General features: G+C 48.3%; 11 protein-coding genes across 11 annotated transcripts; 6 read left to right on the forward strand and 5 right to left on the reverse strand.

The window, feature by feature from the left end:
- Positions 1 to 1,742: 1,742 nt before the first annotated feature.
- Positions 1,743 to 2,018, reverse strand: ARB_00492 (uncharacterized protein; the record flags this gene model as incomplete). The annotated part of the gene is made up of 1 exon (XM_003013261.1): positions 1,743 to 2,018. The coding sequence occupies one exon, from the start codon at positions 2,016 to 2,018 to the stop codon at positions 1,743 to 1,745; it is 276 nt and encodes a 91-aa protein (XP_003013307.1).
- Positions 2,019 to 3,979: 1,961 nt separating this feature from the next.
- ARB_00493 (uncharacterized protein) lies at positions 3,980 to 7,411 on the forward strand (the record flags this gene model as incomplete). Its single annotated transcript, XM_003013262.1, has 2 exons — positions 3,980 to 4,268; positions 4,368 to 7,411. The coding sequence occupies 2 exons, from the start codon at positions 3,980 to 3,982 to the stop codon at positions 7,409 to 7,411; spliced, it is 3,333 nt and encodes a 1,110-aa protein (XP_003013308.1).
- A 2,587-nt stretch (positions 7,412 to 9,998) lies between these two features.
- On the forward strand, positions 9,999 to 11,751 carry ARB_00494 (aminopeptidase, putative; the record flags this gene model as incomplete). Its single annotated transcript, XM_003013263.1, has 4 exons — positions 9,999 to 10,103; positions 10,220 to 10,543; positions 10,626 to 10,909; positions 10,977 to 11,751. 4 exons carry the CDS (start codon positions 9,999 to 10,001, stop codon positions 11,749 to 11,751), a joined length of 1,488 nt encoding a protein of 495 aa, XP_003013309.1.
- Positions 11,752 to 11,997: 246 nt separating this feature from the next.
- On the reverse strand, positions 11,998 to 13,428 carry ARB_00495 (uncharacterized protein; the record flags this gene model as incomplete). The annotated part of the gene is made up of 1 exon (XM_003013264.1): positions 11,998 to 13,428. The coding sequence occupies one exon, from the start codon at positions 13,426 to 13,428 to the stop codon at positions 11,998 to 12,000; it is 1,431 nt and encodes a 476-aa protein (XP_003013310.1).
- Positions 13,429 to 13,958: 530 nt separating this feature from the next.
- Positions 13,959 to 14,120, reverse strand: ARB_00496 (uncharacterized protein; the record flags this gene model as incomplete). Its single annotated transcript, XM_003013265.1, has 1 exon — positions 13,959 to 14,120. One exon carries the CDS (start codon positions 14,118 to 14,120, stop codon positions 13,959 to 13,961), a length of 162 nt encoding a protein of 53 aa, XP_003013311.1.
- Positions 14,121 to 14,184: 64 nt separating this feature from the next.
- On the forward strand, positions 14,185 to 15,293 carry ARB_00497 (inorganic diphosphatase, putative; the record flags this gene model as incomplete). Its single annotated transcript, XM_003013266.1, has 5 exons — positions 14,185 to 14,361; positions 14,430 to 14,549; positions 14,620 to 14,993; positions 15,016 to 15,099; positions 15,158 to 15,293. The coding sequence occupies 5 exons, from the start codon at positions 14,185 to 14,187 to the stop codon at positions 15,291 to 15,293; spliced, it is 891 nt and encodes a 296-aa protein (XP_003013312.1).
- Positions 15,294 to 16,291: 998 nt separating this feature from the next.
- Positions 16,292 to 17,504, forward strand: ARB_00498 (protein transport membrane glycoprotein Sec20, putative; the record flags this gene model as incomplete). Its single annotated transcript, XM_003013267.1, has 3 exons — positions 16,292 to 16,593; positions 16,652 to 16,902; positions 16,963 to 17,504. The coding sequence occupies 3 exons, from the start codon at positions 16,292 to 16,294 to the stop codon at positions 17,502 to 17,504; spliced, it is 1,095 nt and encodes a 364-aa protein (XP_003013313.1).
- A 2,168-nt stretch (positions 17,505 to 19,672) lies between these two features.
- On the reverse strand, positions 19,673 to 21,283 carry ARB_00499 (uncharacterized protein; the record flags this gene model as incomplete). The annotated part of the gene is made up of 1 exon (XM_003013268.1): positions 19,673 to 21,283. The coding sequence occupies one exon, from the start codon at positions 21,281 to 21,283 to the stop codon at positions 19,673 to 19,675; it is 1,611 nt and encodes a 536-aa protein (XP_003013314.1).
- A 1,072-nt stretch (positions 21,284 to 22,355) lies between these two features.
- ARB_00500 (replication factor C subunit) lies at positions 22,356 to 23,365 on the forward strand (the record flags this gene model as incomplete). The annotated part of the gene is made up of 2 exons (XM_003013269.1): positions 22,356 to 23,147; positions 23,177 to 23,365. 2 exons carry the CDS (start codon positions 22,356 to 22,358, stop codon positions 23,363 to 23,365), a joined length of 981 nt encoding a protein of 326 aa, XP_003013315.1.
- An 836-nt stretch (positions 23,366 to 24,201) lies between these two features.
- ARB_00501 (uncharacterized protein) lies at positions 24,202 to 24,582 on the forward strand (the record flags this gene model as incomplete). The annotated part of the gene is made up of 1 exon (XM_003013270.1): positions 24,202 to 24,582. One exon carries the CDS (start codon positions 24,202 to 24,204, stop codon positions 24,580 to 24,582), a length of 381 nt encoding a protein of 126 aa, XP_003013316.1.
- A 257-nt stretch (positions 24,583 to 24,839) lies between these two features.
- On the reverse strand, positions 24,840 to 25,866 carry ARB_00502 (uncharacterized protein; the record flags this gene model as incomplete). The annotated part of the gene is made up of 2 exons (XM_003013271.1): positions 24,840 to 25,443; positions 25,637 to 25,866. The coding sequence occupies 2 exons, from the start codon at positions 25,864 to 25,866 to the stop codon at positions 24,840 to 24,842; spliced, it is 834 nt and encodes a 277-aa protein (XP_003013317.1).
- Between the last annotated feature and the right edge of the window lie 146 nt (positions 25,867 to 26,012).

Below are 26,012 nucleotides of genomic sequence, written 5' to 3' on the forward strand. Positions count from 1 at the left end.
TAACCTATCGAAGTGGTGAAGGGGAACAATGACATGCATTAGCGGTGGCCAAAGCAGCCCGCCCAACCGAGAAGGCCGCGGAATTTCCCATAGAAATTATCGGAATCGCATCTAGACGGTAAGAATTATAACTAGCGGAGGGTCTGGCTGTGTAACTGTTCTTAAGAAGCGGATGTTAATGACACAGTTATATGGTGATCTGAGTCAGTTTTCCCCAAGAATTTGGCTGGCTCCGGCGCAGTGATACTTATACGTAGTATATGGGTCTTCTTCCGTCCGACATGTTGGTCGTTGTGATTGTCCAAGAGCTGTACTGTGGAGAGTGGCTCTTCTAACCTATCATTGGCGGTGACGAGGATGAAGGGATGTAGAGTCCTGAACAGGATTACCCCTGGTACTGGATCCTCGGGGGGACATAATGATAGCCAATACATCCCCCTTAGTATCCAGTTCGTAAAGCAACGATCGTGCTGCACCTTTGGTAAATCAAATATCTTATTTGGGGTATTTTTGGCTATTGATAACGCTCGGCTCTATCTATCCGAGCGACGTATCCAGATAGCCGGCTCACCATCTCGTCTTCTCCCTTAGTTATCTGTTATCCCTTCCAGCGTCTCAGGCCATGGCTGTCTTGAAAGTTAATGTTGGCTCCTCATGATTACAAGCAGACTTTTTTCGCTAAAATTTCGCGTCCCTTTTCACAGCCATGATATGGAGAGTTCAGCCAACCACACTAACTAGCACGAACATCAGGATTCCTCTAAAGATCAGCCTGACAGTTCCTTCGCCGCCTTATTCAGCGACCAGCATTGACTTTGATCCACATTGGTCTCTGGCGTTGGCATCTGTGCCATGAATATTCTTTTGGAGATTCCTGACGATTTGAGATATCTCGCTTCCCGGGTCAATGAGGCCCATCTGATTCTGGAAGGATTTCATTGCTGAGATCGTCGAGGAAGGTTCAGAACGTCTGCTGATAACGATCACATTGCTTAACTATCTCAGAACCCATGAATGGGCGGTGAATAAGGCCAAGAGTGTGTGAGTTATCCTGCTTCGCCCTAGATCCGCTTCTTAAGAACGGTTACACAACCAGACCCCCGGCTAGCTATAATTCTTACCGTTTCCTTGGGAGTACCGGGGGGCAAATGCATGAATCCTATTCAGTAGCATGCTAGCGAGATTGCACGAGAGGCTGTACCCGATCTCTCTGCTGTTCTTTTAGCATGGCTAGTTATCTGAAATACTCATTGGGAAACTAGGGCTGCCTCGATTATAAGTTAATAGGGATATTGAACATCCAGCTGATGGGGAGGGGGGGGATGGGTTGGTTAACTACTCACCAGCTAAAACTGAGCATTAAGCGCATGCACACCACTTCCTTATACACATACTTCTATACGTAAAAGGGAGCTGATGCTTTGTACGGTCGTTGACCAATTGATAATTTATACCTAGCTTAGAATTCATCCACGGATCCATCTATTAGCTAGTTAGATATCGTGACGTGCAAGGCCAGACTTAATTGGCTTGTCTCCCATTTGGGTCGCATTTAGGAGGTTGGCTCAACAGCAGGGATGAGCAGTCTGTGCTGAAAACTATTGGCCGAACCCCTAGATAGAAGGTGAGTAAGCAGGTTGCATAGAAGATATAAGATATCTACCGGAAGGGAGCATTACCTCTACCCAAAAAGGGTATGCCGGATCAAAATCCTGAAGGGAGATGACTTTTCCCTTTTGAATTTAGACGGCGATAGCAGGGAGCTTCTTCTCATGGTATAGATTGATAGCAGCCTGAAGGTTTATTTTCTGGCCTTCCTTTGTTTCTGGGCTATCAATTATTGCCTGGAGCTCTGCAATTCGTCCTTCTACATCCCATTTGATTGGGTTGGGACATGCAGGTAGAGGGTTAAATGGAGGCCGTGGACCAACGGTGTTATATGACTGGGCCGCCGAAGCATAGGCAGAGGCAGTTGACTCTGACCCTTTTGGGGCAGAAGGCATCGGTGACAGTGGCATCTTCACGTAACCATGACAAACCAGTTAGTTCCTTTGCACAGAACCATATGACGTCGCTAACTGACTGGACACGTGGCAATGTTTGGGAATCATAAGACCTTGTAGAAGAAGTAGAAGTAGGAGAAGAAGAAGAGGGAGAAGGGCTTGTAGTAGCAAGTTGATGATGCTGACTGAAACGCGAAGACCGGGGGGAAAGAGAAGAAGAAGAAGCGGAGAGAGCGCGAGGAAGGGGGTTTCATAGCCTGGTGGACCCTGTGGCAAACAGAACAAACATTTCCGAATGAGGAAATTATTGTGTGTTGGTATGGTCCGGATGGCCATAACTAGCAGTTAGTAGCTCTCTAGATGACCGAGGGCATAAAAAGGAGTCAACCTTGAAGTATTCAATAAATCCTATCAACGGGGCCGAAAACACAGAGGAGATCGAGGTTATAACAAGAGCCCGTTGGGACCTCTTGGCGTCGTATAACAGCCATACCCAACCTGACCCCAGGTCCCTATCCAAACTAGGACTGCAGATTTGTGATCGATCAGAGACGTTCTAAACTGCCCTCCTCCATTGACACAAGGTGTTAACTATCAGATACCAGAACTCATCACGATAGAGAGGATGGATGAACAACCGCCCACTTTCCCAAACCCTGAAATCTTCTTTCACAACGAAAGACACTATAAAGTTTTCAGGGTATCCAGACATAGATTTGTATTCGTCTTAATCGACCCGATAGGGCTGCAACGACTGGGACCGTTCTAAACTTAACCGGAGCTGTTACTTTCAGACCATCAGCACCGGCTTTTGTCCAACTTAGATCCGCGGTACAAACTACCCTTGCGGAACAGTAGCGTCTTTCTACTCGAATGGAACGCTCCATGGAGTCGGGGCTATTTTGGGTATGTTTAGCTTCGCGGCGCAGTTCTATGTTTGATGAAGTCTACTGGGCCTTTATCGACAAGAAATTCCTTGGCCCATTTACCTCCCTTGAGGACTGTATACAACTTCTGTCGGATAAACAGAGGGATGGATGAAATAGATAAGCTCGTCAAACTCAAAATATCTGAGTCAAATGAGAGTAGCGAGGAGGGATTTGATGACCACTATCCTATCGATGAGCTCCTTATGATCTAGGATTAAGGTTTGTTCCACAGTCGTTGTATGTATGCATCAATTCACAGACTGATACTAATAGGCTTATAGAACCTTAAGATCTTCTGACTATTTATAGGCAAACACATCAGGGGCTTACGAATGAACCTAGGCTAGTAACCTCTATAGGTATGCTATTCTCGCATATTGAACTATATTTAGGGGGTCCATTAGTTAAGTTAAGGAGCTTGATATTACGATTCGTTTTGCTTGAAAATTCCGGCCCAGGTGACTCGCAATGTCTGTGCAAGAGTAACTGCTGATGACCCCTGAAGTATGGCCTCAAGCTACGGTGCCAGGAATTATACATGTAGACTTTGTTTAATCATATCAATAAAGTAGAGATTTCAGACGGAAATATTAAATAAAACGAAAGGGAAAGGTAATTTTTGACTCCCTTATATCCGTTTAATATCTGTCCCAACACCGCGCTTCACTTTCCCTACTTTTTACTTTATACGAAACTTTTGACTTTTATGTATTTTGAACTCTACTCAACTTTTAAGCCGCTAACCTTAACCCTAAATCATATCACGTGATAATTGTGTTTGTCACGTGCTTTTTCTCGGCGATGGACATTTTTCTTAGGAACTTCCAAGATTGTACTCTTTACTGTTCTATGCTTTGCAACGAAATAAACCTGTTGCTACCCTTTTTTTTTTTATTTCCGATACTTGCTCTGTGTGAAGCATACTTGCGCCCGTCTGCCCCCTTGGCCCTTCCCCTAACGATCAAATACAGAATGCTCAGAACACCATGGCAGTAGTCTACTGCAGCACGCTGCACTAGCCTCTTGACACTGAGGTAATTAGCAAGCATGGAGGACCGCATTCCCGACACCCCTATACGAAATATGACCGCAGCCCGCAGGGCTTTGAATAATGATTATGAGCCTGCCTCCGATACCCGTGAGACCCTAGAACAGGAAACAGTCGCCACAATTCCTCTCAACGGCGAGCACTCTATCCTTGCACCGACGCAACCAACCCAGCTCTTGACCCAGCCTACCCAAATAGTTCAGCCTCCAAATCATTCGAAGGCCTCCCCTCAGCATGATGCCGTAGTTCAAGTTGCTGGCTCATCTCCTCTTGGGCCTTCATTACAGGGTACGAACAGGAATTTTTCGGCTTCGATTGCACCGCCAGGAACCCATTTTCGACCTCCCGCTTTTTCAACGGGCCCAGTTAGGCGGACGCCAGTCATAGACCTTAGCGAAGACGATGGCCCTACATACCGCGGCGGCTCTTCAGATGATGATTTCTCAGCCGTGAGAACTACAGATATAAGGCCGTCTACGTTTGCAAAAGCAGCTCCTAGTCCGGAGAAAGATGGATATATCTCATCCCCCGTTTCAGCATCGGGAAACTCTTTGGCCAAATTTCGTGAAATCACTGCGGCTGCATTTTATAGCCCAGATGGTACTAAAGGTCAAAAGCGATCCGCAGAGAATGCGAACATAACAAAAACGGGTGCTTCAGAAATGGTTACTAAACGAAATCGAACGACACCTCCAGCCCCAGACGATCACAGCCTTACACTGAACCAAATAGACGACTTTACCCTAAGAACAAAGGTACAGAGGTTATACTCGGTATACCCCAATAAATCCGTTCGGTTTTGTTTGGATACCCTCATACAGCATCGGGGAAATTACCAACATGCCTTAGAGCACATTGCGAACTTGGAAGAAAAGAGCTCAGTAAACTTAATGTCTGAAGATGAACTGAGTTTAGATTGTAGCATACCACGGGTTTCCGCTGTCAAACAGCAGATTAAATCCAAAGGTCGAATTCAGGACAAATGGACATCCAGCCAACAACCTATTAATTCACACCGAGAGTCAGAAGATAAACCACAAGCTCCACGCCGGCGTCTAATACGCGGCTCCAAATCACGCCAGGAATCGCCGGCGGACACCGCTGTATCTGACCAATCGGTATCCCGTAAACCCCCTAAAAAGACTGTTGCCCGTGGAAAAGGACGACTAGCTTCACCGAGAATACCCCTTGAGGATGATTACTCTTCGGATTCAGAGGCCGAAAGTCTAAGTCCTGATGATGGATCACAGGAAGCAAAAGTATTGGAGTTTTTCAATATTTGCTCTCCTGAAGATCTCTCTGACATCGCGGAAATTACTGTTGACGTTGCAAATGAATTCATTTCACAAAGGCCTTTCTCGTCTCTGGCTTCTGCCCGATGTGTTTCCATCGAGCAATCTGATATGTCCGAAAAAGCTCCTGGAAACAAGAAGAAAACCTCAAAGAAAGCTTTGGGCGACAAAATAGTTGACAAATGCCTAGATATGTGGACAGGCTATGAGGCAGTTGATGCTCTAGTCGCTGAATGCGAGGCCCTTGGGAAGCCAATAGCAACGGAGATAAAGCGCTGGGGAGTCGACATATTCGGATCAAAACGGGATGGTGGCGAACTGGAAATAGTTTCTCTTGACAAGCCTTCCTCGGACGGGATCCAGGATTCTGGGATTGGAAGCCCATCCAGCCGTTGTTGTGCAAGTGAGGATGCGGATGACGTTAGCGATAAGTCCCGGGGTAGGAAATTTATATCCCAGCCTTCCATTATGAGTGACACCATAACGATGAAGGATTACCAAATTGTGGGAATCAACTGGCTCAAATTAATCTACGACCAAGGCCTCAGTTGTATCCTTGCTGATGACATGGGGCTGGGAAAGACATGTCAGGTCATTGCTTTCCTCTCTCACCTCCTTGAAGTTGGAGTTACTGGGCCCCATCTGGTCGTCGTCCCGGCCTCAACACTTGAGAACTGGCTTCGCGAGTTTTCACTCTTCTGTCCAAAATTGAAAACAATGCCATATTATGCAGGGCAAGCGGCTCGAGCAGAAATTCGAACTGAAATAGAAGACAACAGAGAGAATATCAATGTTGTCATTACCACATATACCATTGCGAAAGCGAAGGTGGATGCGGCCTTTCTTCGATCCATGAACTTCAACGTCTGTGTTTACGATGAAGGCCACATGCTCAAAAGTAGCAAGTCTCAATTATACGAGAAACTTATTCGCATACCAGCGCAATTCCGCCTACTTCTCACGGGCACTCCGCTCCAAAACAATCTTCAGGAGCTCGCCTCACTGCTTGGATTCATTTTACCTTCAGTTTTCAGAGAACGGAAGGATGATCTTGAGTACATATTTAGGGCCAAGGCTAGAACAGTGGACGATACACATTCAGCCTTGCTATCTGCGCAACGGATTGCTCGGGCGAAATCCATGCTGATGCCATTTGTATTGCGACGAAAGAAGCACCAGGTGATTGACCTGCCCGCTAAAACTTCCCGTGTTGAGTACTGCGAAATGAATGCATCTCAAATTGAGATTTATCATAGCGAGATTGAGTCGGTGAAGCAACATATAGCCGACCGAGCGGCGGGGAAGAAATTGACAAGGAACAAATCGTCTAATATACTCATGAAACTACGACAGGCAGCAATTCACCCACTCTTCTCCCGTCGGGTATATGATGACAAGACGCTAAGTCGAATATCAAAGGCATGCTTGAAAGACGAGAAGTGGACACATTCCGATCCTGATCAAATTTACGTTGAATTACGCGAATACAATGACTTCGAATGCCATACTCTCTGTACAGGTAGCCCCGCCGCTCTTGGTAAATTTGCCCTTAAGAATAAGGAATGGATGAATTCTGGAAAAGTTGATAAGCTTTGCGAGCTCCTGGATAATTATATCGCAAACGGCGACCGGATTCTAGTTTTCTCCCAGTTTACAATGGTCATGGACATCCTGGAACTGGTTCTCGAGACTCAGAAGATAAAATTCTTCCGACTTGACGGGAAAACCAGCGTCGAAGACCGCCAGTCCATCCTTGATGCCTTTCATGAGCAAGTGGACATCCCGGTGTTCATGCTGTCAACCAAGGCCGGTGGTGCAGGGATCAACTTGGCCTGCGCTAACAAAGTGATAATATTCGACTCGAGCTTCAACCCACAGGAAGACATTCAGGCAGAAAACCGTGCGCACCGCGTCGGCCAGACCCGTGAAGTCGAGGTTGTACGCCTTGTGACAAGAGGGACCATTGAGGAACAGATCCATGCCCTCGGACAAACGAAGCTAGCCCTGGACCAGAGAGTGGCAGGGGAAGATGGAGGCGCACAGTTCGGCGGAAAACGGGACGATGAAAGCCTCAAGGCCGTGGAGGAACTGGTCATGTCGACCCTTGAATTAGAGCAAGCGCCAGAAGATATCTCTTAATATCACCCCATGCATTTTATCTTTTATTATCTTGCACCATCTTGCACAGCCGGCCATCTCTTTTCTTACTTATCCCCCCCCACCCCCCCGGGTTCTCCACAGGAAATCGCACATAGAATACTCCCCATATTGACTCCGCCTAGAATAGAGACCACTTTCCTCGCTTTCTTTTCCTCCGGATTGAAGAATGCTCATGTGAGACGGCTGGCGATACCCCTGGTTAATATCGGTTCTTCTCATCATCTCCATTATCATTGTTGTCTTGGGCAAACTTCCACCTGGTTTGCTGCGTGGTCATCCAATCAGCAGCCTAACTATCACTGGTATCCGGCTCCCTTCCTCCGTTAGAGTTAACTTGAGTCCAAAAATGCCACTTAGTTGTGTTCCTGGCCTTCCTGAACCTTCTAGCTGAAGATAATCAGGGCCTAAAATGCCATGAAAATAGATAACTGTATACGTCCGAGAGTCTATTCCCCATAGTTGGACACCGACCAAGCGTGTTGTCAGGCTGATATCAGAATCATCCAAAGGACATTCTCACAATGCAGCCAAGCAATGTCTCGCCTCAATGGCGCCGGTCCAATGCACCAAGAGTAGATGTAGAGGCCACAGAGAGGCCTCTTAGATGGCCGGTAAGACATACTTTTTTCAGCCGTGCCAACAATATCAGACCGGAATATTAGTTTGTGAGTAAGTATGGCTTCCTTCTTAGCTTCTTAGCTCGTTTATTACCCCTGGCTGCAGATTTCTTATATCGCACCTTTTATACGGAGAATACATCTTGTCTAAATGTAGGGACGGGATGTTTCAACGGAGATCCTCGGGAAAGCCGTTTTGGGACACATCTTTGACGTCCTCTCAACTTCCATACCAACAACAATAATATCTTGAGCGACGGCAGACAACACCAACGACAAAAGTGACAGGGAAGCCGTATGCATGCCACAGTTAATCTATCCCTGGTCATATGAGAATCCACTGGCCGATAGTTATGCTTATGTACTCCGCTTTCAGGATTAGTTGTTGCCTCCGCTGTTGTTCTACCCCAGAGCCATGCCTGTGGCGGGAACAGCGTTATCTCTCTCGCCCACTTCGCTTCGACCCAAGCAAGGGCCTCAACCCATGGCATCCGTATAGGATAGTTGTTATGGGAAAAGATCATCCGACTGTAGCCTTTTCGAGTGGATCTGGCAGGTCCAGGAATCCTCCTCGACCATGGGCATGGGAGAAGTCAAGCAAGCAAGACTTTCTCCGCCATGACAGCAGCTCACAGATGGTGATACAAGGCGAAAGGCAATACGGGAAGAGCTCATTATACCTGTTCAAGGATTGGGGGTGACAAGATCTCGATCCTCTCGGCATGTTCTCCAGGAAGAGTTAAGTTAAAAATATCAATGACATCCCCTCCAATAATGTCACTTTTTGACAAGAAGTCCCAGCACTCGCCATATCCCTGCGTGGCTCCTCGTGATGGCCATAGGCCTGCAATAAAACAAAAGTCCGGACCAAGAACGACGAAGAGAGCAAAAGAAATTGCTATCTTTCGCCTCTCCGCCGGCGTCTCCATACTTATTTACACTTGGAAGACCAAGTCATGCCGCTTCTTACTTCCGTCTTGTTTCCGTTGGTAGTATTTCGGGCTCCGGGGATATTTGTTTCTTTGGGGTAAATGGAACCTCCTGGCCTTGGCGGCTGTGGGGAGCAGCGAATTTCATCCCGAGGCCAAAAAATTTATACGAGATCGAGACAAAATGCCCAGATGTCGAAGTACTTCTAGACGACTTGCAGAAGACAACCAGTTGTCGAGAGACAGAGAAAGATTCCAAGGGAAAACAAAGACGGACCAGGTTACTCACTGGCGGCACCAGTTATGACTCTTACCTACACGGAATGATGGAGAATGCATGTTCTCCTGCTGAAGATACAGATGGGCAAATCCATTGCACCGTTATCTCTCTGTGAGACCCCTTCCTGCCAAGGAAGCTAGACAGCTGAAGCGAGTTGAGAAGGCATGATTGGGAAGATCCCTGCCTGCAGGGATCGACAGCGGAAGAAAATCAACATTGCATGGGGACTTTAGCTGGGAAGATGCCTGACCTGCAATGCAAGTTATACGCTCGCCTGAGTCCAGCTCAGCAATTGACTTGCGGGGGAAGGGGCGGGGATAAGCAGACAAGCCTCAGCTTTCCACGCAGGACGTAATGTCAAATTCCTGTGAGTTATTCAACCCGAAGGAAGCAAAGTTTGGGCTCTGCTCTGGGTTCTTGGGATGCACATCCATGTGCTCAGATAGCGAAATCACGAACAACCGGCAGGTTGCGGCCATGATCATGGGAAATTGGTCCCGCATGAAGCCGAGCGAGATTGCATGATAGGACAGGAGGAAGAGGTACGGGTTGATGGGAATAAGATACCTTTTGGTCTCAGCATATTAAGTCGGCTGGTACTCCGTATATATTAACCAGTGTCAGACCCAACCTTTCGAGGAGATCGGCAGGATCTTCGACAGCGAGGAATTCCCATATCAAGCCTCCTTCTCCCCAGGTTGCCCTTCTCCCTTCGTTTAGCAGAGCACAGCATATTCACCATGAAGTCGCAACTGTTGAGCCTGGCCGTGGCCGTCACAACCATCTCCCAGGGCGTTGTTGGTCAAGAGCCCTTCGGATGGCCTTTCAAGCCTATGGTCACTCAGGTGAGTTGCTCTCAACAGATCGATGCTACCTTCGCCCCTGTCACCTATAACTCCACAGCAGAACAAAAAATCACAATGTTCCTTGGAAATTCTTATATGCTGATGTATATGCATAGGATGACCTGCAAAACAAGATTAAGCTCAAGGATATCATGGCAGGCGTCGAGAAGCTGCAAAGCTTTTCTGATGCTCATCCTGAAAAGAACCGAGTGTTTGGTGGTAATGGCCACAAGGACACTGTCGAGTGGATCTACAATGAGATCAAGGCTACTGGCTACTACGATGTGAAGAAGCAGGAGCAAGTACACCTGTGGTCTCACGCCGAGGCTGCTGTTAGTGCCAATGGCAAGGAGCTCAAGGCCAGCGCCATGTCCTACAGCCCTCCTGCCAGCAAGATCATGGCTGAGCTTGTCGTTGCCAAGAACAATGGCTGCAATGCTGTATGTGCCATACACTTTCTATACGTCACATTCTCTCTCGAATGAAGAGCACGGGAGAGCTAACTTAACTTTTTGCATACAGACCGATTACCCAGAGAACACTCAGGGCAAGATCGTCCTCGTTGAGCGTGGTGTCTGCAGCTTCGGCGAGAAGTCTTCTCAGGCTGGTGATGCAAAGGCTGCTGGTGCCATTGTCTACAACAACGTCCCCGGATCCCTTGCTGGAACTCTTGGTGGCCTTGACAAGCGCCATGTCCCAACCGCTGGTCTTTCACAGGAGGATGGAAAGAACCTTGCTACCCTCATTGCATCTGGCAAGGTTGATGTCACCATGAACGTTATCAGTCTGTTTGAGAACCGAACCACGTAAGTAACTCAACGCCTTATCCAGCATCAATTGCCACGGGCATATACTAATTCGGATATCTCGCAGCTGGAATGTCATTGCTGAGACCAAGGGAGGAGACCACAACAACGTTGTCATGCTCGGTGCTCACTCCGACTCCGTCGATGCCGGCCCTGGTATCAACGACAACGGCTCCGGCTCCATTGGTATCATGACCGTTGCCAAAGCCCTTACCAACTTCAAGCTCAACAACGCCGTTCGCTTTGCCTGGTGGACCGCTGAGGAATTCGGTCTCCTTGGAAGCACCTTCTACGTCAACAGCCTGGATGACCGTGAGCTGCACAAGGTCAAGCTGTACCTCAACTTCGACATGATTGGCTCTCCCAACTTCGCCAACCAGATCTACGACGGTGACGGTTCGGCCTACAACATGACCGGCCCCGCTGGCTCTGCTGAAATCGAGTACCTGTTCGAGAAGTTCTTTGACGATCAGGGTATCCCACACCAGCCCACTGCCTTCACCGGCCGATCCGACTACTCTGCTTTCATCAAGCGCAACGTCCCCGCTGGTGGCCTTTTCACTGGTGCTGAGGTTGTCAAGACCCCCGAGCAAGTTAAGCTGTTCGGTGGTGAGGCTGGCGTTGCCTATGACAAGAACTACCATGGCAAGGGCGACACTGTTGCCAACATCAACAAGGGAGCTATCTTCCTTAACACTCGAGCAATTGCCTATGCTATCGCCGAGTATGCTCGGTCCCTCAAGGGATTCCCAACCCGCCCAAAGACTGGCAAGCGTGACGTCAACCCCCAGTATTCTAAGATGCCTGGTGGTGGTTGCGGACACCACACTGTCTTCATGTAAAGAGATGTTTTTCGTTTCATGTTAATGTTACCAGCTTATAATGATGATAGCTTAGAAATATATATACCATTTTTAATTTATGTTCTGAGCTTTGTTGCAAGTATTGGGAGTTTTAAAAGTACATTATCATTGTTGTAGTTCTAAATGTTAGAAAGTAAGTTTAACCGTGGTTGATGCTCCGTCCCTAAACGCCGGCTGTGTAGAGTGAAGATGCAGAAAAGCGAAAAGCGTCCACCGACGAAATGTTTATGCGGTGATTTGGTTGTTGAGGGTATCACCTCTTAATACATTCGAATCCAGCAGAATGTCAACCTCTTGAGTAGTAGTGGTAGTAGTATTGGTAGTAGTAGTGGTAATAGTAGTAGTAGAAGTCGCTGAAGCAAGGAGAGCTGGGCCAAGGAGCTCTGCACTGCGCTGCAGGCCAGCCTCGGTCCTGTCCGAAATGCCGAGTATGGCATCAATCTTGTTTGCAGCAGGGAGCAGGTCGTTGAACCCCAGGAGGGTGCAGCAGTGCGTATATGTCCGTGCAGACTTGACAGCTTGAGCGACCTTGTCCTTGCCGGGCAAGAATATATTTAGAAGATACTTTGTATTGCCCCATTTATTCTCGCACTCCATGGCAACAGCGACGTACTCATGCGCCAGCTCACGCCAGGAGACACATCCGCCATCTGCAGCACTGCGGAAGCAGGAGAAGTTTGACTCTGCTGAGGTAGCTATCATGGCTCCGTCAACGTCGTACTGGCTCATGAGCTCAAGGGCGTGGTCCCTGGACTTGACGTCTCCATTCATAAGGCATGCCACGCCCGCCGAGCGACAGATGGAGGCTATCATGGGCAGCTGGTCTCGGATAGCGGCCTCGCGGGGCCGCATGGGTGTAGTGCGGCAGTGGACGGTAAGTCCCGTGATACCCGTTGCGCATAGGGCGGTAACTAGGCGTTCGGTGTCCTTGGGGTCCTTGAGAAGGCGTATTTTGACGGAGATACCAATCTGCCAGGGCTGGCCTACCTCGCGCACAAGTGCTTCAAGGATCGAAACGAGCTTGTCTGGGGTCTGCAGGAGGGCGGCACCCATGCCTCCAAGGGTGCTGAAGGGTTTGGGGCATCCGGCGTTGACATCGATGCCAGAGACATCGTCCGCGATTACTTTGGCTGCCTCGACGGCGAGTTCTGGCGAGGCGGTGCCCAGCTGGAAGACGAGCTTGCCCTTCTCCCTGGCGGGATCGATTCGGTAGATGACGGAGACCTTGTCTTTCGCATCTGGGCCCGGGTGGGAGGGCACGCGAGTGAACTCGACGGTGTTGTTGCGAGGGTTGATGCGCCTGACGGCGCCGATGAGGGAGCGGTCGATGGTTTCGGGGCCCCAGACGAGGTCTGCGCCGTACTTCAGCGAGACGAGACGTGAAGGCAGCTCGCCGGAGCGCACCATGGGCGCGAGGACGATTTTCCCACGATAGTCGACTCCATTTTTCGGGATGGGCACTCTGGCCTGAGACGCGACCGACGACGATCCCAGGGCCATGACGGAGCGGACCAGCCTGTTCATATCATTGTCTGCCGTTTTCCTGGCTGTTCGTCTGGTCTGGCTGGTTATCTGGCTGGCTATCAGTGACTGATCCCTAATTCTCTTCTCTGGTGAGCGGAGTTTTTCCCTGTGGAGGGCGTTAAGATTTATCATCGGCTTACCTAATCGCGGCATCTAGACCGGGAAAATCCTCAACGGCAGAGAGCGAGAAGCGCCAGGAACACCCAAGGAGCCAGCAGAGCGCAGCAGCCAAAGAACGACGCAGACGGGAGATTCTGCAGCGAGAGCAAAGGGTATCAGGAGACGCAAGAGCATCAATTGAGCCTAGGGAGACGTGTTTTGGCTTTGAAACCGTCGCGAGACTCCCCAGCAGCGATCCTTGCCTGCAGAATCACGACATCGCACTCGGCATTGAGGCCGTCCACAGCAGTTCAATTGAGAGCCAACTAGACTCGGGCCGTGTATTCAGGCCCTCTCGGGGTCGCAATAGCCATCGATCTCGTTGCCGTTGCCATCGCCGTGGCCGCTGTTGACATCCGTCGCCGTCGCCGTCGCTGTCGCTGTCGTTGTCGCTGTCGTTTTGCCGTGGAAGCCAAAAGAGAGAGTGAAAGCGGTGACTCCCCTGGGCGTCTGAGGATGGCCGGCAGAATCGCCCCCACAATCTCCGATTCTGCCCTCGCTGCTTACTCGTCTGGCCGCAACTCCTGCGTCGCTTGCTTGTCCCGCTTCACCTCCTCCTCCTCCTCCTTTTCTTCTGCCTCTCCTGCTTCTTCTTCTTCTTCTTCTTCTTCTCTCTTCTTCAGGTCTTCAGCTCTCTCACCATCCAGACTGGCGCCAGCAAGCATCAGTCGAACAGCCCTAGTCTCACGGCACCTGTCTACTTCGTCTTCGTCGTCGACCAGCAGCAAGATGGCTTACACCGTCCGCAACGTCGGCGCCCTCAACACCCTCGACTGGCGGGCCTACATCGAGAAGGATGGCGTCCCAATCTCGCCCTTCCACGACATTCCTCTCTACGCCAATGAGCAGAAGACCGTCCTCAACATGATCGTCGAGATTCCTCGCTGGACCAACGCTAAGCAGGAGGTTTGTCCCGCTTCTCTCCATGGAGGGGCAGCCAGCCCTATACTCAACCACTCACTGACCGAGGGCAGATCTCCAAAGACGACTTCCTGAACCCCATCAAGCAGGACACCAAGAAGGGCAAACTGCGTTTCGTCCGCAACTGCTTCCCCCACAAGGGCTACCTCTGGAACTACGGTGCCTTCCCACAAGTGAGTGCGCCCTCCAGCCATGCATCAGGGTGAAGAGAGGGGGCAGATAAGCTAATACCAACTCGAACAGACCTGGGAAGACCCCAATGTCGTCCACCCTGAGACCAAGGCCAAGGGAGACAACGACCCTCTCGACGTCTGCGAGATCGGCGAGCTCGTCGGCTACCCCGGCCAGGTCAAGCAGGTCAAGGTCCTCGGCGTCATGGCCCTGCTCGACGAGGAGGAGACTGACTGGAAGATCATCGTCATCGACGTCAACGACCCTCTTGCTTCCAAGCTCAATGACATCGAGGATGTCGAACGCCACCTCCCTGGCCTCCTCAGAGCCACCAACGAGTGGTTCCGTATCTACAAGATCCCGGACGGCAAGCCAGAGAACCAGTTCGCCTTCTCCGGCGAATGCAAGAACTCCAAGTATGTCTCCTCTCTCTCTTATCTCATCATGTGAGTATACTAACCAGTGTAGGTACGCCATGGATGTTGTGCACGAGTGTGCTGAGGCCTGGGAGAAGCTCATGTCCGGCCAGTCCCCCGCTGGAGGCATCTCTCTGTAAGTTGTGTCCTTACTCTTTCTAAAACACGTATATATCACCTACTAACGGATACAGCTGCAACTCCACCCTCGAGAACAACCGTGCTGATCCCGCCAAGGTCGAGGCCATCCCATGTGCCTCCAACCTTCCACCTGCCCCTATCGACGACAGCATTGACAAGTGGTTCTACATCTCCGGTGCCGCTGTCTAAATGCTCTCTACCAGTCCAATGACTCACTTCCAAGTCCTGCAGGAGGCGGTCTCTGTTTCATGCCGTAGATGTTCATAGATAAAATGGGACAGGGCCCACGGGCACCCCAGCTATTTACTTGATCATGTCCACTCATTGTATCTAGCCATCCAATAAATGAAGAAAAAAAAAAATTCCAACATTAATACCATTTCTCAAGACTTTCGAGTCTTCATGCAAGAATACAATCAGTTGTACAAATAAAATCTAATATACATTCCAAACACCCATAACTGCGCCCATTCAGCAATGCTTAACCCTTCAAGCTCTCCTCTCTCTCAATAAGTCTCCCTATTCTCCCAACTTCCTCCAGAACGTCCCCTACTGAAAGCCGTAGCTTGCCGACTTCTAGCTTCACCTCTTTGCCGTTCCGGAAGCCAACCGTCATCTCAGGGAGCTGCTTCGAGTGTTTCGGTAGATGCTTTACGTCGATTTTTATATGTGCTGCTGATGACGGGGAGGCTGTCATTGGTGTTTGTAGAAGGGCGAGAACCAATTTGCACGGCCGAGAAAGTGGGGAGAGAGGCGAGAAGGACGTTCGGAATGAGGTGATTGATCGTAGTGGTAGAGACATTTTCGCTCTTCGTCTTGTGTTTTTTTTTTTTTCCTTTCTGCGTTTCCCGTGGTGGTATAAGTGCTCTGATCATGGTTAGTATTTGACATTGGACTTCGAAAGAGGGCGCACGTACATGATATATAAAAGATATTGCTGTATTTATGTAATAGGCACTTGGTGTTTGTTGTATGGCTTGTTCTGCGTGAGATTGAAGATCCATCAACGTTCTTCCTTCAGCAAATGGGCGAATTTCATGTATCACGTGATGCGTCGAAAGACCACCCTGTATGTCTGTCAACATTAACTACAACATTCTTTAACACACCCCTTCTTGAACTTCAACATTCATGAAATACATTTTTTCTCTCTTGGTAACAGAAAGTGGATGGCTGTGATACCCATAATGGTTGCTTCTCTACATTCCCGTCTTGCTTCCGTCGAAGCATCCATCGAGAGGGTTTCAGCCCTCATACGCCGTCTACATTCCTTTGGTAGTGCGGATACCTACGACGATGATGAACGAATCAATCTGAGTACCGAAATCCACCAGGATCTCGGGGAGATAGAAGAAGAAATAGAAGTTCTGCGCGTGGAGACTCATCCTCTCGATCGAAGACGACATCAACGCCGTGAGAGCGTACCATTTGACGCGGACGCAGTCAAGAACGTGGCTCTCCTGGCGAAAATAGAAGAGGATTTGAAAATGTATGAAATATTTTTTGGGCGGCTGTGATTGGCATCCTGGCTAATCTTGAGACTATAGGACTCGGTCGAAGTTCAGACGAGCTCAGATAGAAGCCAAGCGGAGCTCGGAGAAGGCGAAGAATAGACAAAGACAACTCCTCTTTCAACCGTCAGCTGAGGGAGAGAATGTTCCTAACAGGAGGACACCGAGATTCACTCATGGCGATCTCGTTGCAAGCTCGTCCAAGGACGTTACCGCTGCCTTAAGACAGACACATAACCTCATGCAGGCAGAGCTTTCCAGAAGCCAGTTTGCCCAGGAAGCTTTAGGTGGGCAGTCCTTTCACCCAAGGTTATAATTATCTACAGTGTGACTAATACAAATTCCAGAACAATCAAACAAGGCCCTAAGTTCGCTCTCGGAATCATACACCAATCTAGATACCCTACTTGCATCATCCAAGTCTCTCGTGAGCTCGCTACTTCGCTCCCAAAAGTCAGATACATGGTATCTTGAGACCGCATTCTATATCCTAATTGGAACCATATCGTGGCTTATCTTTCGACGGCTGCTGTATGGCCCACTCTGGTGGATAGTCTGGCTCCCTCTCAAAATTGTTGCCAGGATCACATTTGCTATATTTGGAGTAACTAGCGGTGTCTCTGTGGCCGGTTCTAAATCCGTTGTGCCAAATAAGCCTCTGGTAACCGCTAACACGGGCCCGACCGCGACTAATTCTCTTTGGAACCCCGATTCTACTAAGAAAGCCGATGTTGGTGGTATACCTGACATGGTGGAGGACATCAAAAGCTGGACCGCCGCAGATCAGGCGGAGGAGGAGACTACAATGATACCAGGCGGCCCAAAGGTATATCCTAACCCTAAGAAGAGGATGTGGGAGGGTCCTCATGGGCATGGGGATGAACTCTAGTGATCTACCTTTAATGCTCGCTGTGGCGGGCGATCATTTGCCCCTAACGTCGTTAGTCAGGCGAACGAACGAAATAACGACCTTACTTCCGAGACAATTGAGTTAGCTCCATTCTTCCATACCATTGCTCTCCTTTCCTCCGTACCGAACAATTGCGAAGTCGGACCTCAACACGGAAGAGGCAAGAAGTACATTCCAGCTGCACCATTTAATTAACAAGGTTATACCCCCTCCTTTATCGGACCCCTCCACTCCAGCATTGCATATTATTATTATTATTATATCTTGCTGGATGAAGCTGCATTGCAAGTCAAGTTTTTAGGGGGCAGTGCTGGGGATTAATGGTGTGTATGGAATAGGCCGAGAAAGGGTCCCAACTGAACTCCGATAGTCTTGGGACCTATATCATCTCATGGACTTGTACTAATATCAAGGGAGCATGGGTGGTCGGTACCTTCCACGAATATCCTCGGCGAACATCCAGTACTCGGCAAATACTTATAACGCTTGGAGGAATCCCGGCAATCTTAGTGCTTGGTCGATGCAAACTTCTTCCTCCTCCCCCGATATGTTACGGATGAAGATGCACCCCGGTACCTATTATTCAAACATCAACTCGATACCGGCCTTGTTGATAGCTATATACGAGGCCGGATACACACTATCTATACTGGGAAGCGAACTTCCGAATCTATTAGCCAACTATCCGATCGAGTCCTGGGAGATGACAGCATCTCAAGTTATTGAGGCTCTCAAGGACGAGATACAAGGCGGGAAATAGTTTCAAACGGTCATCAGAAGAAATACGAAAAGTTGAATAGCTCGTCCCGTCAACACTTGAGAGTGATATAAACCATCTGCGATTGTTCCACCAATACGAAGGAAGATGTTTTGGTTTTCTTAAAGGGGTATCTTCGTGATTGGGGGTGAAGTACAATTTTCCATATGCGGAGGAGGACCACAACTCACCCCTAGCTGTGCCAATATTCCAGATGGCTTCAACCTTGTTTAGTTCTTGACTGGGGTAATCTCAACTCAGAGGATGAGATTTTTTGTTTTTTTTTCTCGTGAACACTAGGCGTCGGTGTATTAGAATCTGGAAGGAGAGGCACCGGTAGTGACTGGTACTGGGGTCGGTAACAAAAGGCGAATTGGAAGGCTGCCTCTGCATGGTATTTTTTGAGTATCCTACTGTACATTGGAACGTAGCTAATTATGTTCAGGCGCCTACTCCTTTGTCGCCTTTTTATTTTGAAGCCTCTATCTGTGATGACGTAAACTACGAGATTTTTGTACCCCGATCCTACTGTTGACACCGTGCCAACGAGAATTACCAGGACCAAACGCCTCCGAGAGTACAAGGTGGATGATCAGCATGGGTTATGCTGGTTATGCAGCCGAATCCGGTAGAATTACGTGCCAGAAATATGCTCATTATACCCAGGGAAGTTGGGAAGCCAACTGTGCTTGAACCATATTCTGCGATTCAACCACAGATGGACCCCAGATCCGGATTGAATTACTGCTTCAGCTGGGAAAGCTGACGATGGTATGATTCTCCAGAGTATGTAGTCAAACTCTCCTTGTATGAAGTGCGAAGCTTGTAACTAACTGATATAGGACTGGTTGTATGAGCATCACCCCTAGGGGCCCATATTGCTTGGTATTAGCTATGGCTTGTACAAGGATATGCCCTCACCCCTATTGAAAACTACCAATGGCCGTTTTGTTCAACTACCTTGCAGGAACACCACCGATCTTCTGTAGTAGCGGATGTCACCGGAGTAAAACCCCTTGTCCCAAGTCCTGGCTAGACCTTCTTTGCATGGTGTTTCAAATTACTACTGGAAAATCCAAAATGTCGATGAAAATAAAGCTTTTCCCGCAGTGTGAGCGTTGCGAGAAGGGACAGGATCGTCCATGGACCAGGAAATGGCGTCCAAATGCGTGAACTGTGCCTTGCAATTTTCAAGATTCTGTTGGATCCTAATAAGTCGGAAACTAGCCCAAGCTTCGGTAGATTTGCGAAAACCCCCAAAGCAGGTTCCAAATGAGGTGTATTAGTGGCTTCAAGCGGCTGTCCAGCGGGGCATGGGGAACTTGAGGCTACAGATAACTACATGTCATTTACTGTCAAAGCTATGGAATCTGTATGCACTCGTCAAGAATTAGTTGGTTCCAAGGCCGCTTTCCTCATCCGCAGGTGTGCCACCATTTTTCTCATCCTTGATACCATACTCAGTTTCTAGATCCTCTCTCAATTTCAAATCCTTCTCCAGAGCGACCACAAACAAACTGACGATGCTAAATCCTAGCCCGACCCACCAAATGGCTCTTAGGCTTTTAACATACACCTCCACCACCTCATTCCACACGGGTTCAGGAATGAGGGTTCGAAGCCTATGGGCTTGACTTGCAAATGAGTATGCAGCACTATTTCTCAGCTGGTCCCTCAGTGTTTGGGAGGATATCGCCGGTAGATACTTGTTAAACTGCCCGTTGAATATTATGGAGGCAATTGTTACTCCCCAGATGTACCCGAAGGTCCGAACAAAGCTGAAGGTTGCGGATGACGATGCAACATCAGCTTCTGCAAGAGCCGCCATAATTGCCGGTAGTAGGGCAGACAGAATTGTCCCTGAGCCTGCACCTGCAATCAACTGGAAGAAGACCCAGGTTACAGTTTTGGTGCGGCTATTCAAAAGGGTCAAAAGCCCGAATCCAATAGCCGAAAGGGCGAAAGATACCGCGTGGATTGGTCGATAAACGCCAAATTTACTTAACAGTATACCGGATATAACAGCTGAGCCCAAGGTACTGATAGCAAATGGAAGGAAGTCAATACCTGATCGCAAGGTTGTTGTACCATGCACAGCCTGAAAGTAAACTGGGAGGAAGTATGAGATTGCCTGAACCAGGACAGAAGACAGGAATGTTAATAGGTATGCAGCCGCCGATGTGCGGTTGCTAAACAGATGTGGAGGCACGCTTGGATGGCTGGAGAAGTTTTGCTGAAGATGGAAACAGATCCAGCCTGCGATACCTAGCACCAATGGAAGGACGATACGCCAGCTAGACCAAGGATGTTCGATACCTCCGGTCACCAGGCCAAGGAGGAGAGATATCATACTTGGAATAAAGATGAGATTTCCGAGAAAATCGATTTGTCCGAGGCCAGAGTCAGCAAGTTTTGTGGTCTTTACTTTCATAAAGAGAAGCAGTATCACCAGCGTTAAAGTGCAGATTGGGATGTTAAGGTAAAAGATCCAACGCCAGTTTGCTTCAGCGAGTGCTCCACCAACAACTGGACCTAACGCAGCCGCCATTCCAGACCATGAGAACATCAAGCTGAGATATTTCCCGCGTTCTCGAAGGGGGACCAAGTCGCAGCAAACGATATCAATCAGCACATAGATACCTCCTGCCCCAATACCTTGTATTGTGCGGCCCGCTATCAACATCCCTGCGCTTGTTGCGCCACCGGCAATACCACTACCCAGTGTAAAAAGCATAATGGAGCCTATAAAGGGGATGCGACGCCCGTATATGTTTGCAAGTTGGCCACAAAGGGGTTGCAAGACCGATGAAGCCAGCACGAAGGAATTCGCAATCCAAACATATATATTAGCACCCCCGATCTCGGCTGTGATGGTAGGGAGGGCTGTAGTGATAATGGCGACATCAAGGGCTGAAATGAAAGAAAGAATGCATAGAGCAACAAAAATACCCCAAAACTGGATTGTATGGCCAGCTTTGGCAGGAAGTTCACCTTGGTCCATGGTGACAATCTGAGGTGACTTTTCCCGTCAATGTTGCCTGAACGCAAGAATGTCTGGGATGTGAGAACGAACAACACTTCATTATGTATATTAAGGCTGCAGTGCGTTAACTATCAACCTCTGCTACGGGGTCGATAGCCTTGTCTTGGACTTTTAAACTCTGAGGCCAGACAATTGACTGTCCAGGCTTATTAACGAATGAGGAGCCAGGGTTTACGAGAATGCTTGATAAATATAAGTTTTGCATGCTTATATTCACCCTTTTTTTTAAACATCGTGATGCTTTAGTCAAGGACAATACATAAATCAAGCGACAAATTCAAGGTACCATTTTGCACAGGGCTCACTGAGGGTTTGGAAAAGAAATATATATAATTTTCTACTCCATATTCTGCACAAATAGCCAAAAGCGCGCTCCCATGGAAAATATACGGTTATAGCTGGAATTGGGGGCCAACGAATGTCCAGCCTTGCATCTTGACAAGATTTCAATCCTTCATGTAATGCCAAGCGGAGAAGTCCCGTGACTCTCCTCCACAGATCCACTTTAAGCCTCTTTAGCGCGATTTGGCGTTAATACGCGGCTAATAAACTAATTAGTCGATCGCGCCTTAGCGCGCTTCACCTGCTCGACGCGAGTTGCAACTTTAATTTCGACGCCTTCAATACGTCTCATCCCACTTACAGATCTCGGTCGGGCATTGCTTGCGTGTGTGCCATTGTCTCGAGCTTGTTATGGCTGCAAACTTCTTTAATAATAAAGCCCGCGCTGCGGCTGCTTCTGCAGCTAAAAGCAGCGTAACCAACAACCAAGAGTCCGACCAGCAGGCCCAGCCATGGGTTGAGAAATAGTAAGTCAAATCTACAGCTCTATCTTGCACAGAGACTGATCGGTGTGTGGTGTTTAGTCGACCAAAGACACTCGATGACGTGACAGCTCAAGATCACACGATTTCTATTCTCCAGAGAAATTTACATGCCTCCAACGTAAAACTCCAATACTACTTGTTCAGACTCCTCCATTGATTTCGCAATATTTCTGACACAATGCGTCGCAATTCAGCTTCCGCACATGCTTTTCTATGGATCTCCAGGTACTGGAAAGACGTCAACCATTCTTGCGATGTCCAAATCTCTTTTTGGACCTGCTCTCGTCCGCTCCCGAGTCCTTGAGCTTAACGCTTCTGACGAGCGAGGTATAAACATTGTTCGTGAAAAGATTAAAGATTTTGCTCGAATGCACCTATTCCAACCCCCGGCCGATCCTGCCTATCGCTCACAATATCCGTGTCCACCGTTCAAAATCATCATTCTTGATGAAGCAGATAGCATGACCCATGACGCCCAGTCCGCTCTCCGCAGAACTATGGAGAAATACAGCCGGATTACTCGTTTCTGCCTCGTTTGCAATTATGTCACTCGAATAATTGACCCCGTGGCGAGTAGGTGCAGCAAATTTCGATTCAAGGTACTAGACGGTTCTGCTGCCCAAAGCCGGCTTGTAGAGATTGCAAGAATGGAGAAACTAGACCTGGAGGATAATGTTGTTGAGACCCTACTTCGATGCAGTGATGGTGACCTGCGAAAGGCTATAACATTTATGCAGAGCTCTGCAAGGCTAGCCCGCTATGGCTCTGGGAAAAAGAAGGATTCGTCTGATAAAGACATGGAGCTCGATGATGTCAAACCCAGGATTACTGTCAGGAGCATTGAAGAAGTATCTGGCCTAGTTCCAGAAACTGTTATGCAACGTGTTGTCGCAGCTCTTCGCCCAAGCAAGCGTGCTTCGAAATACGAAGAAATCTCAAGCCTCGTAGCTGACCTCGTGGCCGACGGATGGAGTGCCTCTCAAGTCCTGTCACAGGTATATTCCTTATTCTCACAACCTTAAAGAATGTTCTACTGACCTCATTCAAGACATACCAAGCAGTACTTCAAGACGAATCCATTTCAGATGTACAGAAGAACCAAATATTGAAGGTCTGCTCTGAATTTGATAAACGACTAGTAGATGGCGCAGATGAGCACCTTTCAACTCTGGATTTCATGCTACAAATATCCGGCATAATACAATCTACTTAGACGAATCTAATACATTGTTTACTGGTTGTATCATAATTTTATCCGCTCCCCTTTCGTTCACTTGTGTTATATAACTATATTAGTAGAATGCTGCGGCTCAAATATTTGATTACCTAATCAATCAATTGAAGCTGCCTTTTGACTTCACGACTCCAGGAGCACGCGAACGAAAGGCATCACCAAGGCGTATCATCAGCAATTACAATTACATACGTGGAGTTCAAGCTCTTGGTATAGCATTTAGTTATGAACCGACTACGGATACTCAACCGCTTAGCTCTCTCTAGCTCTCGACCGCTCTCAAGGAGCTATTCTCAAGCTGCTCCAACTCCGCCGCGAAACTGGACTCCAACTCCATTTGTGACCGAGACAGTGGTATGTTACTCATGACCATTGGATGTTGGAATAAGAAGCTAATACACTTTTGTTATTCAAAGGGAGGTGGCTGGCACACCTGTATGCGATCTTCCCCGGCTATAAGTTGTTCAAGGTCACTAATAACCTAACCACCTGAAGATGACATATTTTCTCGCCTTTTGAAGGTAGGTGTTGGGATCTTTCCGTTCTTATCTGCGTAAAATCATTCTGACGGATACATTAGGAACGCATTGTATGCCTCAATGGCGAGGTGGACGAAACACTATCAGCCGCAATAGTTGCGCAACTATTGTTCCTTGAAGCTGATAACCCAGAGAAACCCATTCAGCTTTATATCAATTCCCCAGGTGGATCGGTGACAGCCGGTATGTCGTATTTGCTCCCATTCTCTGTTCCCTGCCCAATAAGCACAATCATAGCTAATAAGTTTCGTTTCAGGCCTAGCCATTTACGATACCATGACATATATTCAATCCCCAGTTAGCACAATATGCGTCGGCCAAGCGGCATCTATGGGCTCCCTTCTACTATGTGGCGGTGAAGCTGGGAAAAGATACTGCCTTCCACACTCCTCGGTTATGATTCATCAGCCTTCGGGAGGGTACTTTGGCCAGGCGACGGATATCGCAATCCACGCAAAAGAGATCCTTCGAGTACGACACCAATTGAATCAGATATACAAACGCCATTTGACAGGGAAGGAAATGACCCTTGAAGAGATAGAGAAGTTAATGGAGAGAGACTATTTTATGGGCGCAAAGGAAGCTCTAGAGATGGGCATTGTGGATTCCATACTCGACAGACGAATGCCTTCAAAGGAAGAGACAACGTCATCATGAAGCATGGTTCCGTGAGAATGGTGTACGATAGGTAACCCAGAAGATGTCTTGACGATATTTAATGGTGGGTTGTGTATAGGGTTATTACATAGACTTATTCCTCTCAGTCCTACATGCTAAGAATTATACAATTAAGTAAACTTATTCTATCATATATGATAAATGCTAGATATATACAGAGCCGTGTACTTATGCAAATATGCATGCCAGGAAGGGCTCGAATTCCCTTGCAAAAGATATATGGGGAACTTAACTAATTAGGAGCGGGGTTCCGCTTGAATACCCAGCTGACGTCTAATAAATGTGCTTGCAGGGACTCTGGTACCACTTAACGAGGCATGCGGCGGCGCAATCGCTGCTGTTCGGTTCTGCCACTGCTGTCGAAGGGTGCGACCGATGTTCAAGTTCATAATGAGGGCTTCCCCCGAGTGAAAATAATCGCGCGGATGCATCCCAACGACAGCATTTACACTCCTCTCACCACCAAGATCTGAGAGTTCAATGCCACTTACTTGCCGGTTCCCCATATCATCCTCTTGGCTAGACAAATTTTGAGACGATCTCAGTAGACCCTGCTCTTCGGAATCATGGTCCTGCTCTGGCACCGTCGAAGATGGGATGGTTTCGGTAGTTCGCCTCGATGAAGTCAGCGCGGAGACCTTTTCTTTCTCCAGGATGGCTCCCACCATGAGTATTTGAAGGCATATAACCAGTAGGTCCACGGCAAGCAGCTGAAGCTTTGAAGTAGGTCCTTTCTGGCCGACAAAATCAATGAACAGCCCGCCATGAAGGTATCCTCGGGATGCTTCTCCTGCAGATGGATTGGCTGAAGCAATATGTAGGAAGATACAGACTAGGTTACTTATAATAATCGCTCCAATAAATGGCTGATTCTTCGGTGGCTCGGGAAAGTTGGCCGCTTTTGGCGTAAGGAATAGAAACTGAACTATGGCCCGTACAGCGAAATGTATGATAGAACAACTAGCCGGGGGAAAAGAAATTAATTAAATGTTCATTGCTTGATATTTGTTCGCATATGGTACAGGTAACTCACTCCATATAATAGAGAGCCGATAGTTCGCAATAGATAAGCAAGTCGAAATCACGAGTCAGGCGATCGAGAAATAGGGACTTGGACTTTGCGAAAGTAACTCTTCTACTACCGAGGTCAGGCTGGCCACTACCGGAAGCGTTTGATTCAGCATCTTCTGAACCTGGGATGCTAGGTATATTGAGGACGTCTGTGATATACTCGGCATCCGTAATAGGAGCCTGGGTTGTCATAGAGATGTTTCGGGTCAGGGAGGGAAACAGAGGAGGCTAGAGCACAGGCAACCGAAACAAAATCGAGATACTGGAGTATATAACACCCCTCGAGCTCTCCGGGATGTCGCTGCACAATTCATACTATACCATCACAGAAAGCTGCG

The sequence above is a fragment of the Trichophyton benhamiae genome (genome assembly GCF_000151125.1).
Source record: "Trichophyton benhamiae CBS 112371 chromosome Unknown contig01356.0, whole genome shotgun sequence".
Classification (NCBI taxonomy): Eukaryota; Fungi; Ascomycota; class Eurotiomycetes; order Onygenales; family Arthrodermataceae; genus Trichophyton; species Trichophyton benhamiae.